Source organism: Athene cunicularia, assembly GCF_003259725.1.
Source record: "Athene cunicularia isolate RWA chromosome 13 unlocalized genomic scaffold, athCun1 chr13_part1, whole genome shotgun sequence".
Lineage (NCBI taxonomy): Eukaryota > Metazoa > Chordata > Aves > Strigiformes > Strigidae > Athene > Athene cunicularia.
The window spans coordinates 5,143,952-5,162,039 of record NW_020799117.1 but is presented as its reverse complement, the minus strand read 5'-3'; the positions used below and the strand labels follow the sequence as shown (position 1 = coordinate 5,162,039).

The 18,088-nt window shown below is 46.6% G+C and overlaps 1 protein-coding gene across 1 annotated transcript in view; it reads left to right on the top strand.

Annotated features, from left to right (window-relative positions):
- COL23A1 (collagen type XXIII alpha 1 chain) overlaps positions 1 to 18,088 on the top strand; it is a 190,774-nt gene that overhangs the window by 163,189 nt on the left and 9,497 nt on the right. Inside the window, exons 5-20 of the mRNA XM_026858064.1 lie at positions 130 to 155; positions 2,054 to 2,080; positions 2,766 to 2,792; positions 7,484 to 7,555; positions 8,841 to 8,957; positions 9,416 to 9,451; positions 9,971 to 9,997; positions 10,420 to 10,446; positions 11,540 to 11,584; positions 12,157 to 12,219; positions 13,532 to 13,576; positions 14,084 to 14,161; positions 15,684 to 15,737; positions 16,520 to 16,564; positions 17,035 to 17,124; positions 17,494 to 17,565. Of these exons, the coding sequence (XP_026713865.1) occupies positions 130 to 155; positions 2,054 to 2,080; positions 2,766 to 2,792; positions 7,484 to 7,555; positions 8,841 to 8,957; positions 9,416 to 9,451; positions 9,971 to 9,997; positions 10,420 to 10,446; positions 11,540 to 11,584; positions 12,157 to 12,219; positions 13,532 to 13,576; positions 14,084 to 14,161; positions 15,684 to 15,737; positions 16,520 to 16,564; positions 17,035 to 17,124; positions 17,494 to 17,565 (851 nt within the window). The remainder of the gene's footprint in view (positions 1 to 129; positions 156 to 2,053; positions 2,081 to 2,765; positions 2,793 to 7,483; positions 7,556 to 8,840; positions 8,958 to 9,415; positions 9,452 to 9,970; positions 9,998 to 10,419; positions 10,447 to 11,539; positions 11,585 to 12,156; positions 12,220 to 13,531; positions 13,577 to 14,083; positions 14,162 to 15,683; positions 15,738 to 16,519; positions 16,565 to 17,034; positions 17,125 to 17,493; positions 17,566 to 18,088) is intronic.

The window sequence follows — 18,088 nt, the reverse complement described above, 5'->3', positions numbered from 1 at the left end:
AACATAGCCAAAGGCTGTACTATACATAAATAGAGCCTCTTTCAGAGCATGACTGATATCGCTATGTTTGTAAATCGATGATTTTTTTTTTTTTTAATAATAATACTGTCTTTTCCTTCCCTTTTCAGGGGCCTCTTGGTTTGGATGGCAAACCAGTAAGTAGCACCGAGTGCCAAATGTAACATGTCTTTATTCACACTGCTCTGTAATAGATAGGCAGAATCTCAACTATTACTCACGTATTACTACATATATAACAGATTAGGAGAAAAAATTGTATTTAGGAAAATGATCCTGTGGTCTGTAGCTCACGCAAGTTTAAATTCTGAGCCAGAACTGGCTGGCACAGCTAGAGGTGAGCTTTTCTTTACCTGTCAGCTCATCTCAGCTGCTTCGCCCCCTCCTGCGCTAGCTCGGCTAGCGGAGACTCTGCAGATGGGCATCAGGCCAAATTTGAGAAATAAACTCCGGTAGCACCTTGGAAGAAGCAAAGTCAGTAATCTTGGTTGCATGCTCCTGGCACTACAAAGTGCTATCATAAAAATAATTGTTCCCAAACTGGGTTCATTTGCCTTCAAAGGAGCCCAGGTGGGAACTGCTTGAGCCAGCCTGGTGTCCATGCAATACTTAGTGGAACAGCCTGGACTTCATTTTATGAGCTGATTTCTTGACTTCATTTTTGCTTGGAAGCCCTTTGGATACTCAGGTGCTCCACTCTTTTCTTACTTATGTTATGCAAACACAGACTTCTTTATTTTTATGCTAGCTGAACACTAGCCAGCTTCTGTTCCTTTGGCTGGACGGTTGCTACAGGAGGTCACCGCTCTGTATTTTGTGTCGAAATCCAACTCTCTCCCACCACGTTCACTAGAGGGCACCATTTGAAATCTTTTCAAGCTCCTGTCCTAAACCAACTGTGATTTTTCGAAGTGGGCAGAAGTTGAAAAGTTACTGCAGGTACTTATTACTTGTCAGTTAGGGAGTGTTGTATTGTAGCTGCACATTGTTGTGGTTGGTTTTTCTCTTATGGCTGAAGATGACAAATGTGAGTAAAGAGAAATCTAGAAACAGAGGAGTGGAAAAGAAAAACAGAAGGCCAGCTCACATCCTGTGCTCAGGGCTTGGCTTTGAATTAACAAAACCCCGTGATGGAAGAGCAGCATAAAGCCCAGCAGCACACTCCTCTGCCCGCTGCCCTCGGCAGGCACGTGGATGCGAACGGCTACGAGTTGTGTGTATGCACCGGGCAGGAGCGAGACCTCTGAGTGAGAGGTGGGGAAAATCTCAACGAAAAAGCAAACTTATCAAATGACCAAACTCAAACCAGGCTGTTCATGATCTCTTCCATGAGAGCAAGGGGCCAGCAGCCTTGCTTAGAGCCAAATTAACAGCAGGAGGGATGTGGCGCAGGGATGCAGATGCTGCCGCTTTTGGCCGCTCTGTTGACCTTCCCCCGTGCAACCCGCCGGGTCCTGCTTCAGCAAACACCATGAATTAGGCTGAACTTCAAGATTCAGTATTTTTCTGTGCTGGAAGAAGGATGTAGAGCAGGCACATCAAAGCGTTGCTCTGTCGCTTCTCTTTGGGGCTGCAGCGTGTCTCTGCCTGCCTGTCTTACAGAAAGCTGCTTAGAGAGAAGATGACTTATGTCTTCAGCAAATAGGCCAAAGAAAGCAGCCCATCCTCCTTGTTTATTTCAAACAGATGTATAATTGTTGTAATGATATGCTGAGCATGTGTTTTTCTAGAAGTGATTTAATACTTCAAGAAATCTTTTGCATCTATTTAGTCACATGTTTGCGAGCGGCTGTCACGCTGCCTGCCCTGCCCCGTCCTCCTCCAGTCCTCTGTCCTGGCAAGAGCAGGCAGGACCTCGGTGCTTTTTTTGGTAGCGTGCTGCTGATGTGAAGCAGTGTATAACTTGAAATAATAGCATGCACGACTTCAAATAATAGCAGACATGAATTGATGAATGCAATCTCCTTGATTTTGATGTTGCGTGCATTGATGATTCTGCTGTTTCGTAACTTAGATCCTTCTTATTTATTTCCAGGGACCTCCAGGACCAAAAGGGGAAAAGGTAAAGACTGCATTAACATGTGGCTTTTGGGGAAGCAGCTGCATGTCCTCTTCCTGCTGTAATAATCTCAGTTCAGGTTATCCCAGTATGCCAGCATGACGTTACCACTGGGTTTTGTGGGGACATGGAGCTGTGACAGCAAGTTCTCAGGTTGCTCTTAGAAAAGCCCTGGGAAGGGGAGGGCAGAAAGAATTTGCAAAAATGTAGGAGGAATAAATGTGATGGCCTTAAAGCTCATCCATGCCATAGGGTTCCCGGTAACGAGAGAGTGGCATACAACTCTCTTCTTGCCTTGCTCCAAGAGCTGGCTGTGGGCTCCCCTGCTCTGTGTTTGCATGACATCCTCCCATGAAATTACAGCAGCTGAAGAAGGTCATTACTGTACTGAAAGTGATGTTAATCCTCGCATGTGTAGGACATAAGCAGTTGCTAGGGGAGCCTTAAGAGTTGGAAACAATCTGCTATTTCTGATTTATTATCTGTTTCATTGCCTGCCAGGGCAGAATCATTCCCTATTGTGTTGTCTTGAGTCCTTCTCCTCCCTGGTTTTGAATACGTTAAGCAATAGGACTCTTGCCACTTCCCTTGTGTGCTGTTCCCACGTCCAGCTGACCCTACGCTCGGTCCTTCGTGGTTGAAATTTGAACTCTAATAGCTGACCCTTGCTGTTTTGCCTGATGAACAGGGTGAAGCAGGGGACATCGGCCCGAGGGTAAGTAGTGACACAGATCACAGTAGTGATTTTTTTATTCTAAAATCAGGTTGGGTTTAGCCACTGCACAAAATAAAGTTTCACGTAGCTTTGTTGCTGCAAAATGAGGTACGGTTAACAGTTCTCAAAATGCTTCGTTTTGCCATTGGAGCTTTTCGTGGTGGTGGTTTTCCTAACTTTGACTGTGGGGAAGTAAGAGTTGAAGACCTTCAGGTACTTTTACTGGACTTTCCTATCCCTGATTCCCTTTTCCAGTGTCAGAGGCAGACTCCATGTTTCTCTCCAAGCTCTGCTCCTTATTTGTTGGCATTCGAGCACCAGTATGTGGTGGGAAGACCTGGTGTCCAGCATGATGTTGCGTAGGATGGAAAGTTCCTCCTCTCTTGCTGAGCTACCCACCTGGAAGTATGGTGGCACGCAGGCGGTATCTAGGCTGCCTTTGAAAATAAAGGGTTTTAAGTAACTATATGATGAGGGGAAAGTGTTTTTGCTATAACATATAGAAATTAATGGACTTTTGTGGAAATGACTTTCATGGGGCTGCATGAAGTTGAGATTTACTGCAGTGTATCAGGATAGGTCCCTACAGGGACAAGGGGCATGTGGCTGTCCCACGGTCCCCGCGGCGGTGCTGGCAGCAGCAGCAGGAGCACAGAGCCTCCCATGTTGGGGATGAGACAGGAGAGCTCGCCACGAGGTGTGGGGTGTTTCCGAGGTGGGCTCTGTCGCAGTAACGGAGGTGTGGTTGACCATGGATTACAGGCACCTGCTGGAAGCCCCCCGGTGGGGATATGCTGGGATGCTGGCATTAGGGCAGATTCAGAGCTGGGGTCCGAGAGTTGGCTGGTCAGTTTGGATGCGGTTGCTGGAAGTGTAGCCAGGACCTCAGTGGTTAACATCGGGCAGAGATGCCTCAGAGAGATTTTCCTTTTTTCCCCTAGAGGCTGTTAAGTCAGTTTTTGAAGTTGGTGTCGTTTTCTGAAGCAGCTCCCAACCACCTTGGATGCCTTCAGAAATGTCACTCTTGGGCTCTGAGAGCCCCTAAAACTTCTCCGATAGATTTATGCCCTGCGTGGCTAAGGAGGGGCTCAGCAAAAGGTCTCAACTTTGTCCAAGTGCCCGCCCATGTACTCAGGAAAGGCTTTAAGAGGTGATTCAGTAGCACATGAGCGTGAGTTTTCACTCCTTGGCCAGGGCTGTGAATGACTGCTGGCTGGCGAGTCGGGTGACGCTGCTTGGGCTCCAAAGCCCCTGCGGTCTGTGCTGCCAAGTAACGCAGAACCCACCTCCTGCCGTGGCTCCTCGTTGCACTGCAGGAGATGCTCTGGGGTTGAGCTCTATCTGGACTCGCAGGGATGAGTGCCAGCTCCCAAGGTAACACTTGTCCTACGTTTTAATCTACTGATCAAAATACATGCTTTTTTTTTTCTCCAGATCTGCATTTGTCCAGCTTTTGCTTTACTTTTATTTATGTCTTTTTGCACAAGAGTAAGAAGGCAGCTCAGAAACAATTTGAGAGGAAAGGAGGAGAAACAAGCCTGGCAGCACCATGCACAATCAGTTCTAACAACTGGTGCCTGGCTTTGAAAATATCTTCCTTTATGTCTTCAGACTCTCGGGGTTCTGGATTGGATATGAAACTTCTTAATACCGTCTGGCCCAGATGATTTTTTTTATTTCCTAGTTTAATCTTTCTTCTTCCTCAAGTTTCAGTAGTGGCTTTGTTTTTAGATGATTTTGAAAGATGTATCGCAGAAAGTCATCGCATCAATGGGAGAATAAATAACTAGGAATATATCCAGTGCTGCCTCCCTCATAAACGTGTGTGTCTATGGACGGTGGAGTGGGGATAGTGTGTGTCAGTGAGCGCGAAAATATCACCATTAGGAATGACAGATTAAAAGAGGTTAATGCTTGGGGTGACTTTGAAGGAACTGGATTAGCTATGGAATAATCTTGTGTGTGCTGCTTCTCTCTGTCTCTAATAAACACCTGCCACCAGCGTGGACCGAAAAAGAGATTATTGCACATCTGAGTGTGCCTAATGCAGATGTTGGAGAGTGATTTTGGAGAGCTGAGGAAGGAGTTCACATTGGGTTGTCTTAGGCACTGAATGGTAGTTCTTGCACACAGCATGGGGGAGACTGTTGTGCAGCCTCACCTAACCAGGATAGGGAATAAACAAAAGCAAATACACTGACAAAATACATATAGGTGTATTCACAGGGAGAAACCAAGAACAGATTCCCTCTGCTCTGGAGAGGAAAGAGGGAGTTGAAGCAGGATGCTGCCAAGGGTGGGACTGCTGTGCTCTGATATTTGTGCCTCTACTTCTCTCTTAAAATCAAATACATCACTACACTTCTGAAAAGGACTGTTTTTATAAACCAGACTCGCTTCCTGAACTGGCACCGGGCTGACCACTCTGGATTTATTACCTTAGCTTGGGTGATCTTGTTCTTACTGACAGTTCAGATGTTCAGACAAGTGATGGGATTGATGAATCTTTGCACATCTGGGCTAGTGGATGCACACCGTCTGTGGCAGCAGGGCCGGGTTTGCTCTCAAGAGGGAGAAAAAGGGCTTCAACTTGTGAGAGAAATGCTCTTGTCTCCAGTGGCCCATGCAGCACGCTCCTGCTCCGCAGCCAGCACCGGTGGAGGTGGCACCAGTAGCATTTGTAGCTGTATCCTCAGCTGCTGTGGGACTAAACAGTAGCGTGGCTGAACTGGCTCTACATTGACAGGCTGGAGTTCCAGCTGCAGATGGAAAAGTAGCTTTTTCTTTTTAACTTTCTGCAAAAATATAAGTGCTTGCCAAGCTCATGCTGTAGATAAAAACTCAGCACAGAAAGAGTTCTGCAGAGCTCACGTTGACAGTCAACAGACACATCTATGGATAATTCTTCTTTTTTTTAAATTTTATTTGCTTGCTTGGTTTGGAACGTTATGTTGAAATGGCTAAATTGAGTACTCTAAAGCTGGAGATTGCCAGTGTTCAAGGTTTCTGTGCTCTAGGACTCCATTGCTACACAGGATCAGACCCAGTGACCAGTTAGCCCAGTGCCCTGTGACCAGATGCACTGGGAGAGTGTAAACATGGAGCAGGAACGTGTAACTCCATCACACAGTTGCTTTTCTGGAGCCTGGTTATCTATGGCCTGGACATTTCTTGGGCCAGAGATAGTGTCTCTGTATTTAATAGCCCTCAGGGCTGTTCAGGTTTCATGGGTCCATCTGTAACAGAGATTGTTTAAAATTAAATCTATGATGACTGGATTTGGTGGGATATGGCGTGTTTGCCCTTGGAGCAAATGCAAATTGTCATTCCACGTTAAAACAGATAGGGCTGCACTTGGAAGGTGTGGATGGTGCTCAGCCATCTGAGGGATAAGAAGAAACTTTAAGTTCCTGTCTGGCTCCTTGGACTTTACTGAAAATCCCACTTAATGCCCTTGTGTATCTTCACGCACATCAAAAGCCATAAAGCCTAGGTCCTTTGGGACTGCCCCGAACCCCTTTGTTCTCAGTAGAGCCTTTTTGGTGGTTCCTGTAGTATCTGGATGGCCTGGCCAAGTGCAAGGGCTCTGTGTCCCCATGAACTTCAATGTGGCATCATCTTGGGCTTTTGAAGTCTCAGGATTTCAGCATTGTTCCTCCCCAGAATGCTTGTATTCAAGTGAGGGTTGAGCTAAAGCCTCTCTCTACAGCTTGAAAAAAAAAATCCTTGGGAGGGGTTTATTTTCCAGGGTTGACTAGTTTTTTTTCTATCTGATTTTGGTTTTCTCCTCCCTTTCTGAGATGACTGTGTTAAAACATCAGTGCTTTGACGTATCTGTGCATGCCTCCTGCTAAGCCTGTCCTGAGAGGGTGGGCAGGAGGTGGCCTTGCCTATGCAATATTTACCCCAAAACTGAGTTTCAGGATTATCTGTTATTTGTGTGAAAGGTTTAAAGGCTTCCTGGGCAATTTGGAAAAGGTTTTTTTTCCTATAGAAACCCTCCGAAACCCTTATGGAGGATGTGCTGTGTGTTCCCACGGGGTTTCTCATGGCTTTGCTCCATCCCTTCGGTCCTTCTATGGAGTGTGCAGGGATGGACGGGGGAAAGGGAGACGCAAGCAGTGTCCTGAGAAAGGAAATGTCTTACTGCTTCTCCCTAGATAGATAAGTGGCAAGGCTAAAAGACAATAGCAATGGCTACTGACATGGTCTGAATACATTGTTTTTGCATCGTATAAATCTGAGAGATTTATCTGCATTTTGCAGGCTGGGGAGTACATCAGTGTTCATTTTAGCCTCTGAAAAAAAAAAATATAATATTTGGTCTCAGGAGAAATGCTGGGATATATACCCTGTGGGGTTTACTGGAATAATGCTCTTTATTCTGCAGAAAGCCCTGCAGTAGGGGAATCCTCTGTACCCCAGCTGCTTTGAATGTCCTATTGTGCAGTAAACTAATGACAAGATACTTGTTTTCCCTTTGTCTGTTTACTGCTTAGCAAGCTCCAGAGTATCCAGAATATCAGAACAAACCCCTGTTGGCTACCTAGGTTATTTCCTCTCCGTGCATCAATTAATTATCGAATTAAAATTGTTATACATTGTTACAGCCTTTAAAACTCATTCTGCTGCTGTGCTTTCATCTTAAACTCTTGCTCTTTCCTCCTCTGCCTCCCACTTCACCTGGCTAGATGGTTTTTCCCCAGCTCAATCATGGATTTCTGGCTAACGATCAGCTCGTCTTTAGCCGACGAGTGCTCAAGGTAGATGTATCAGATCTGCTGCTTCTGGCTTGCTGTGATTCTTCGAGTTGCTTTTGTTTTGGTTTTTTTTTTTTCTGGCTGATAGCGCACTATTGCTATTTGAATTGTCACAACCGTGGCTTCACGCTTGAGTGAAACCCCATTGGAAATTAGGGAGAGTTTTTTCAAAGGAGACATAAAATGGATGGGGTTTAGGATTGTGGGAATTTTTAGGATTGTAGGAAGGGGGCATCAAGCAGCAAAGTCCTGTAAAAGTTCATATGAACAGTGCTGGTATTGTCAATAAAGTGCATTATAACTAGTGCTGTCTAAATCCATGTATGCTAAACGTGATGTTTTAATTAGGCAAAATTCAGTGGGAGACTCTTGACATAATTGGATGCAGTGTTCAGCATTTGCAATAGGACTTTTTTAAAAACCATGCAAGTGATTTAGGAGCACAGATCTTGTCGAAAGGCCGTGGGATTTGTGCTGCTAAGTCACTTAAGGACTTCTGAAAAATCCCACACTTGTCCCCGATTTGAGGGTGGACCACATATTAAATACAGCCGTCGTGCTGCCTCGGTGGTAACCCTTCCAGATGTTGCTAGAAGATTTACGAGATAGCCTTTCTGTGAGGCTTTCCATTGTGCACACACATGGATGTGCCCGGCCACAGCCCCGGGGCTGGGCGGTGGTGGCTGGCGGGGGGTCGGGGGCTGATAACTGGGTGATGGAGCCCTGTGGGGTGCTCCCCGCACCCCCCGCCCCGGAGTGGGCACCTACCAGATCTTCACAATCACATGAGATACAGCTGCTGCTTTTTTCTTTGCATCCAAGCAATGTCAAGTATGAGCTATGCTGGATGTTAATGTATGACCTTGGCTGTATTTAAATGATACTACTAAGTACTACTTTTTTGTTGTTGTTGTTGTTGTTGTTGTGGTCACTAAGCTATGGAAGTGTGTGCATGCTCTGTGCCAGCATGATGTTGGGTCTGAGTTAGTTCTGGGTACTGTCGAATTGGTGTTTCCCATGCAGACAGTCACTGGGCAAGCACTTAATGATATAAAACCTTGTTGGAAGGCATTGAGCAAAATCCTGGTTCAGAAACCAGACCCAAAGGGCGTGAAGCAGCCATGAGCTCCCAGCCTTCCCAACTGGTAGCTGTAATTAATTTTTTCCAGGACAGCGAAGGCCCAGGGTGCTGATGGCAGAGGGATGCCATGCCTGTGCTGCAGGCATCCCGCTGCCACGGCTTGCCAATGCCACTTCGTCTCACCGTGTCTGTGTGAACTTCTTCCAGGGCGATCAAGGTCGAGATGGAGCCACTGGCCCTCCTGGTCCGCCAGGACCCCCAGGTGCCCGGGGGCCTCCTGGTGACACGGGAAAAGATGGCCCAAGAGGACCTTCAGGCCCCCCTGTAAGGATGGGAGATGCACAGCGAGCACAGGCCAGGCACTTCCCACCCCAGTGAGGGAGAGGAGGGTGAAGGGGGTGTCCCCTTCCCTGGTGCTGCCACCCCAACTGCTGGGTCCCCAGCCTGAGCCAGCGGTTGGGCCCTGACGGCTGCTCCTACAGCAAAGCTTTGGGGCATGGGGACAGGGGAGCAGGAGGGAAACTTCCATCTTCAGTTTTAGAGCAAAGAGCTAGACTTGGAGCACCTATTTGCAGGTGCTGGTTGTAACTCAGAGAGCCCAGAGCTCTCTCCGTTGATCTCTAGCCTTCAGATGACCTGTTGCAAATATCCAGATCACTGGCAATTTATTTAATTCAAAAAATAGGCTAAAATGCAATGTTGCTGAACATTCTAATTATTGCTGAGCATTTTGAAGAATGAGGGGTAATAGTTTCAACGCTGGCCTTTTTATTTTTTTGCAGGGTTTCAAAGGCGAGCCAGGAGAGGATGGCCCTGTGGTTAGTATTGCCCAGCAGCATCTGTGCCCCCCCTCACTTCACATCGTGTTTCAGCTCACTGCAGCAAGTGGTTTTGTGTCATTGCCTATAGAGGCCAAGAAAAAAAAACCTCATGGGAAATTACAGATGCCCTAAAATGGATGTTTGTCCAGGGGTACCTGTGCCCTGGGGAGAAGAGAGGTCAGTCTTTGTCCCCTTGGTTCCTCTGAGGGATGTGCTGCTCCTGTGTCCCCACTTCTGCGCCCCTGAAGCCTCCTGGCATTCTAACTCCAATCTACTAAGGTCTAGGTTGGAGAAAAAGGTGCTTATAATACATAAAAATACATAAGCTGTAGAAGAATATTTATTACTTACTTGGGAGCATAGAGAACTTATGGCTGCATTTGTAAGGGAAGACGAGAAGTTGGCATCTGTGTAATTTTTTTTTTTTTCATGGGAATGAAAGTACTCTTGGAAATGCTTTTATCCTGTTATACTCTATTGTCAAACAAGTATATCAACTACTCTTACATTCAACAGGGTGCCAGGGGACCTCCAGGACCAAAGGTAGGTAATAAGTAATTTTTTATCTGTCTAATTTTAATATGAATTCTTGAAATATTGCTGCATAAGGGGAGTGGAGATGAATATACATATTTTGCACTGGACTTTCATCTATATATATGTATTAGATACAAGGTTTCTAAGGTTTTGTGTTAGCCATTGACTTGGAGCTGCAAATATCTGAATTGTCTGTTCAATATTACAACCGCTGCCTGTGCTGGTACCTTGAAATGGGGGTGAGGGAGCCACGGGGAGCTGGAAGCTGGTGTGCTTGGCTATGTGCTTTCTTGCATTTTGGTGGGGATAAAGATGATCAACACAAGCCAAATATTTTAATTTTACAATTAATTTTGAGTATCCATAGATTTGGTCTTATTTATTATGTTCCTAAACTACTTCTTTCTCTGTGTTTGTTGCTGTTGAAGGGTGAGACTGGCATCCAAGGGAAAAAGGTAAAATTGTGTACATTTCTTAATTGTTTTGCTTGATGCTTGACTAGGGAAACTATTGCCAGAGAGTGATGGAGAAGCCATGGTCATCCTGAGCCCTTCCTTGTGTTCCCTGGGGTTTCTTGCCCATGTGACCCTGAAGCATGGGCACAGCTGTGTCTGCAGCCTGGTTTTCATTACGGCAAGCAAGCCAGAAGCTGCAATCACATCTGCCCAATAGACAAAGAATAAAATAGCAAATGCCAAACAAAGCAGTAGGTCTTGAGCCCTTTCACTCCAATAATTCAAGCTGAACTGGGAAGTGCCTGGAGGCTGTTATCTGCCCAGGGTCCCTGGGATGGGTTTGGGGTTCCTGGGCCGGGCATCGCTGCACAGTACCTCGGTCTCATGGGGATTGCCCACTCTCTTAAGGACAGGCACACTGCTTGGGTTGGGCATTGAAGACTGTGGAAGATTCATGTGTCCAAGCTCCCTACGTTTTCTTCTGGTGGTGCCATCAAGTAGCGGATAAATCACTGCCTTTAGCTGGTGCCAAAGCGCTGACAGGGCTCAGCCTTTCCCTCTTACTGTTTTGCCCCCAAACAGACATGGCCACGGATGTTTTTCAGGCTAGAATTTGCCTTAAAAAAATCCATAACTGGGCCAGCAAAGTTGCCCTCTTCAGGAGAACCACAAAGCATGACAAATGAAACAAGAAAAATCTCCTCCTGGCAGATGGGCACACTGATGACTTGCAGTGTAGGCCATGAGAATGGGTGGCAGCTTGCAGGAGGTCTTTGGGACACAAAAAGCTTAAATGGATTAAATATTTAATTGCTGTTAGAGGTGAGAGAACACCTTTCCCAGGGCCTGCTGTAAGCAAACTCTGGGAGATGCCCATCCACCTCCCCAGAAGCAGGGGAGGCAGAGGCAGAGCTGGGTGGGAGCAGGGGGCCACGCTGGAGCCTCCTGGGCTGCAGCTTTCTCCCAGCCTCCTGCAAACCCGAGTGGGTCTGAGGTCTGTGTAACACTCAGCGGCTTCCAGTAATGTGTTGGATCCTAATGATAAGTGTGTGCAAGCTCTTTGTATTTTGCTTTTTGTATTTTATTTCATCAGGGTGATGATGGGATCCCTGGGGAACCAGGACTTATGGGCCCTAAGGTATGTTCTGCTCTGTGCCCATCTGACGTACGTGCTTGGCAGCATCTTTTGCTGTCTGGTTTCTTGGCACATTATCACGGTTGGGGCAGGTTGAGAAGCGCATTTCTCCCCTGATGTGGAAAAGAATGAAAAAAAAAAAAGAGAAAGAGAAGCATAACCCACCCCTCTGCCACGGTAGCTCTACCCAGAAGACATCTGCAAACACAACTTGTTGACTGTGGCAGAGAATTGCCATGTAGAGGCTTCTCTCACAGAAGCAAACTGGGGAGTGTTGCTGGGGGTGGCCCAGGGCTGAGGTTCAGGATGTGGGTTTGCACTGCCCAGATCAGGGTGCAGCGGGCTCTCCTATGGTTTTGGGGCTGAACACACCACCTTCAGCCAAACTGGTAAGCCTGAAATCTTCATTTTTATCTTAAAACTCCCTTTTTGCACCTAGGCAACACAACACATTTCAGGCTAAAAGCAGAGCTTTGCTCACTCCTGTATGTAAAAGTAAAGATAAAGCGAGAAACTTCTAACCTGAAGAAATATGTTTTCCATCCTAGCATGTGTCTAAATTGTCATGTTTTCAGGGAGAAAAAGGAAGCGTGGGTCCCAAGGGAGAGAATGGCACAGATGGCTTGCCAGGACCCAAGGTAAATGAAAGTCCATTAGCAAGGAGCTGGACACAGCTCTGTTGAGGAACAGGATTTCAGCTGAGCAGGTGTTTTAGGCCTTTGCCTTCTAAAAGGCTCATAAAACGCCCAAATTGAAACAAAACAGAGGGATGTTAAGAAGTATTTTCCCTTTTCCTGGCGATTTAATGAAAGCTGGATTCAAGCAGAGATCAATATGAGTTTTTAGAATAGTCTCCTGGCATGGTTTTCATTGAATTGCCTCTTTCTCCCCGAGAGAGCTAAACCTCTGATCGCATTTTCATCTGATGCACTGGTGGCTGTGGTGTCGCTTCAAAGCCCAGAGCACTTATGTGCCGTCCGGTCCCAGTGACCTTCGTAACTGCCAAGAAATGCAATAAGACAGTCTTGATATGTTAAGTGGTGATGATGAGAACCGGACAGCATTTGCGGGCCGTTATTCCTCTCCTCAGCTGCTTCTTATTTAGTAGGATCTGTATCCAGTTGTGTTTTCTATATCAAACAGCCATGGCTTCTTGTTGGGAAAGAAACTGTATAGGATGAAGAAATGTGGGCTCAGGTGACCCATAGCCATATTTATTTTTTTTTCTAAAACCATAGTAGCAGTGCTGGCTTTTTCCCCTGGGATCTGCTGAATTGAGTTTTCCTATGGACAGTCTTTGTGTTTATACCATTTTTTATTTTCGGAGGGCTTTAATTTGGCCAGCAAATGGATTTCTATGGGTATGGCAAAAGGTATATTTTTGAATCTTAAACTGAATTTCAAGTCACTTGCTGTGAGTGTACTACAGCTTTCCAAAAACTTTCCAACTTTCAAAAAAAACCAAAGGGAGGGGCAGGGGGAGGAGATTTGGCATGGCCCTTTTCCTTAAACTCACCCTCAAAAATGGTTTAAATGTGTCCGCTGAATTTTCCACATGCAAAATTCAGCCTAAAGCAAAGAGAGAGACATGTGGAACTTCAGCACAAAGAGAAGGGAGCTTGGCAGGCTCAGAGTGGAGTGTGGAGCTGGAGAGTGGCACAGCACATCCCGATACGGGGAGCTCAGCCCCGAGCGGGCTGCTCTGCTCCCTCTGCGATGGGACGTTTTCTTGCTGTCAGCTAGCTCACACCAACATTCTTTTTTTGCAAAATATATTTGATCTGAAGTCAAATCTATGTTTTCACTAGGAAAAGCAGTTCCTTGTTGGTGCCATACTTTACCTTAATCCAAAACATACCTTGGCATCTCAAGCAGTTACAATATTTTTAAGATAAATATCCTATATTTTCCTTGGTCTCTTTCAACCAAAAATGTGATTTTGATTTTCAGGGTGAACCTGGTGAAAAGGGAGGAATTGGCTCCATCGGACCCCGGGTATGGATGTTCAGGGTTTTGCTTTTTCAGTTTGGAGTCACGTATTTGTCTTGACCTGAGCTGTTCCCCACCAGCTCTTTCTGTGTAGTATGTGGTTGAATTGCTTCAGAATCAGTTCAGTGCTAGAAAAATAGAGATGGTGCATATTTAAACAAAGCTTTATGTAGGTACTGATTGCTGCCACAGGAGATAGCTCTGGGAAATGCAGTCAAGTCCAATTTTCTTATCAATATGACCATCCTGTGACTTTTTTTTTTTTCCCCCCAAGAAGGAAGCTGTGAATAGGCGCAATCAAGTGAGGATTTCTATGCACTTCTCTGTTACACAAATTTATGCCCTTTTGAGGCTTGGTTGGATGACAGTTACAGCTGTCAAACTAGGAATTGATTAAATCAATGGTGTTTGTAAGGTGATAATCCCCCAACACCTGGGTGTCAGGTCTTTGCTTTCGTACCACATGCTTCTCAGATGCTGCAAAAACTACATAGGATTTGTCCCCGCTTGTAGGGTCCCCCCGGCCTGAAAGGGGAACAGGGTGACACTGTAGTGATCGACTATGACGGCCGAATCCTGGACGCGCTCAAGGTAAGCCAAGGCCGTGTCGGTTCCTGTGGGTTAATGGGGAAGGACTGAAAACTGCTGAGCTCTGCCATGGTGATGTTGTGGCACCTTGTCTGTCCCTTTCCTACTTCTTCCCAAGATCTCAGTCTCAGCACAAAGCTGGCCGGGAGGGGAATTGCTTATTGCATCTGTGGGCTGAGGATATTTGGGGAGTACCAGCAAAAACGGTGGCAAAACATGAGGCTGTAAACTCAGGCTCAGTCTTGTGGGATTGAGCTGTGGCATGCGAGTTAATATTCTGCAGGTAAAAGCAACCTGACGCAGCCCACGATGTATGAAAAGCTGATGCAGTGAGTGTGAGCAGCCGAATGACTGCGGGCTGCGGGGTGTTGTTGCCACGGCGTGGTGCAGAGGTGTTCACTGCGCATCCTCTGGGGTGTTTTCTCTGCGAGCAGCGGTCAGGATGCAGGAGGAAGGGAAACGGTGCCCGAGCCCTAACCTGCCCCACCGAGCAGTGCCCTGCCATTTTCATTGTGACGAAAGAAGCCAAATAGAATAAATACTTAATTACAGACACATTTGAGAACCATCCTAATTGTTTTATCACAGGCTGCAGGGATACACAAAGTGGTGGTAATTACTGTTTGCTAGACCTGCACGGCATGCAGCTTTGAGTGGGCTTTGTGGAGTGTGGTGGTGGGAGAGAGGCTCTGTCAGACGTCTGGAGGCTTCATCTGCTGGGCGCAGACCTTGTCCTGTGTGCTGCACGCAGACTGCCAAGGAACGTGGCACTGAACCTCGCCACCTTTGCCGTTTTCCTGCTTATTAGCTGTTTTCGGTGTTTGCGCACTGAACCCATCTCACGGACAGAGCTTTGGCTTTGCACGGCCTCCAGAGTGATTACATGGAACAGTGTTTGAGCATGCACTTGTGGAAAAAGGTGCTTGAGAATGTGACACAGTTTTGGTTTTCAGCTTTGTGAGACCGTGAGTTTTGCTGTTCGAGATAATTTGCAAGTTGCAAAATATTTGTTCCTCTCAAGGCAGTTCACTGTCTCTGCACCCAGCAGTGCCCAGGAAAAACAGTTTATTTAAGTGTGCAAGGTTTTCCTGCTGTTAGTGCTCACACAAACCCCTTCGTTTTCCCTCTTTAATTGCACCTCCCCAGCTGGTTGTCGCTGTTTTTAGCAGGATGCTTTTCCCCAGGCCAGATTGTTGGAGGGGGGAGAATGCAAGAAGAGATCACCAGATTTGGGGTCACACCTCTGGCTAAAGGCATTTTGCCTCATAACACCCGTACTGCTGCACCTGTGTACCCACCTAGCACTGGCTGTGTTCTTTTGCATGAACATCCCCTGTGCCAGAGGGGCCCTCTGGTCCCTTTGTGTCCTCTGAGCTCGTCGTAGCGTTTGGGCAACCCCAGTCACACCAGTGGCTGTTGTAGATCACAGCTGAGAGCTGCTCCCAGCTCATCCCCAAGAGCATGAGGGTTGTGTGCCATATTTGCATTAGTCATGCTCGTGTCTGGTCTGTTTGCTGTGTTTCAGGGTTCACCGGGTCCCCCAGGGCCACCAGGCCCCCAAGGTGCTCCAGGTCCCAAGGTGAGCCCAACACAGTGTTTCCTAGAGAGCGACGTGGCCGTTAGCAGCTTTCCATGTAGCAAGTGTTTCCCAAGCCAGAATAAGGCAGGTGATGCTAGCTATGGGGCTTGAGGCTACTACGTGTGGTAAAGGAAATATTATTTAATGCTTTCTCAAGCTGAAAATGGAAGTTTTCACCCAAAAGTCAACGTTTTGTTAACCTGTCTCTGGTCTCCAACATCTTCTGGAGGATGCTGTCCCAGAAACAAATCCACTCCCAGTCCCACACCTGATGGATGAAATCCCAGCTCCTCTGAGGTTTCCTCATGGCATGTGGCAAGAGGCAGAAGTAAATGGGAGCAGCAGTTGTGAGGAGGGGCTGGCAGTCCCTAAAGCTGTGCTGAGCCGCCCTCCATCCCACCCTCCCCACGTGCTGCCCCGGCACCCTGTCCGAGCAGGACTGCTCTGTCCTGCTTCACAAGCAATAGCCAGTAACCTACAGTCAGCCTGTAGTTTCCATGAGAGAAGAATTCAACCTACAGAAAAATGTTTCTCAGAAGAACAGCATGTGGCAGGATTTTGGTGCCTCTCGAGGTCTCAGTGTCACCCAAATTCAGCCGAGCCGGTGATGCTGGCACATCACTGAAACCTCTTTGCTGCTGCTCCTGAGCCTGGCAATGGTAAACCCACAACCACAACAGCTGATGCACATGAAAAAACTCATTTCCTTTAAAATTTTTTTTTTTTGAGATGATTTCCTGATTTAATTTACCGTGGACTCCCCTTTCTTTATGTTGCTTCAGGGAGAGCTGGGCTTACCGGGTCCACCTGGACTAGATGGCGAAAAGGTGCGTGGGGCACGGCTGGATCGAGCGAGACCTTGTGGGAGCCGAGTTAAAATGGAGTTTACTTGTGTGTCCGTGAGAGCTGTCACCATGAAAAGCAAATCTCGGCCTGCCAGGAGCAAGCTCTGTGCCATAATGTCCCTGAATTAACTGCCCTTCGCCTGTGGCCCCAAGCTCAGCCATGAGCACGCAGATGCTGCTCGCGGCCACATCTGCCGAGTTAAAGGGACTCCTTTTACGAGTGGTTCCTCAGACACTGCCTCAAATTTTGTCGTAAACCTTCCCAACCCTAAATGACTGCAATCCCTGCCAAATTCTGCTGCGCCCGCAAAATTGGCATGTGTAAATTTTAATGTTAAAACATGTTTTTTGTGAGCTCGTGCTGTGACATGGGGAGGAACAGTGGAAAGGCAGAAATGGTTGTTGTGCGGGAGTGATTTAACAGTTTTAAGTTGTTTTCTGTAAACTTCCAGGGTCCCAAAGGAGCAAAGGGTGACCAGGGCAGTACAGGGGTCACAGGACAGAAAGGAGAGACGGGAGAAATGGGCTTAACGGGTCCACCGGTACGTCCCTCTTTCTGTCTTTGTATGTCTGCTGCTGTGTTCTTTAATATATCAGTTTGTGCCGATGGTCAGAATATGGCCAGGTTTGCTGATTTAAGCAATGGCCCGTCCACACCGTGTTACTGCGGAGCTGGAGGATGCGGGAGCTTTGAATTTTCTTTGCTACCGATGTTAACGGCTTGTTCAGAAGGCTACCTAAGCTGGTAGCAAGGCGGAGAAAATCTTTTCTCAGGGTCCCCAGAGGATGAACATAAGCTTTGCTTGATCCAAGGCTGGAGTTTAGAGAAAGACAAATGTTTGGGTTTTTTTTCTCTTGTTTTTGCTTTCCTGGAAGATGCACCACATCAGCGTTATATTTTTATCTTTTAGGGAGCAGAAGGGCCAAAAGGAGACAAAGGAGAAAAAGGAGACACCGGGTCACCGTGTTTGCAGAATAATCACGTAAGATCTTGGCCATGTAAAGCCTCTTCCATGATTCATGATTGGGCAAAATTGGGGTGTGCAGGCGGGAGCCACTGGTTCTGTATCCATCAGTGTAGCAGAGGGGAGCAAAACCCAACTCCTTCCTGCAAGAACTTGTGTCTGAATGAGGTTTATTCGTTAGGGCAGAACATTTTGTACACCTGGCACCACCAAGCTCCTTTAGATTTTTGCATTTATGGTTGAGGTATTGGATACTGCCATTAAAATTACAGATTGTTCTAAAAACATAATTGGGCTCCTTGCAGTTTTATAGGATTTCTGCATCCTTTTCTCCTTATTCTCACCTTTTGCTTAAAAAAAAAAAAAAAAGGTGGGTTTTTATAGTTTTTTATCGATGAGAGCTCAAATCTGTTGGGGTTTTTTGTTGTGGTTTTTTTTTTTTCCAATTTAAAAAAAAGACTGGCTTCCTCCAGTCTGTGAAGAAAATTCCTTTTTTTCCTGTTACATTCATTTTGCAGCTAGCAAGTGCCCTGAGTAACAT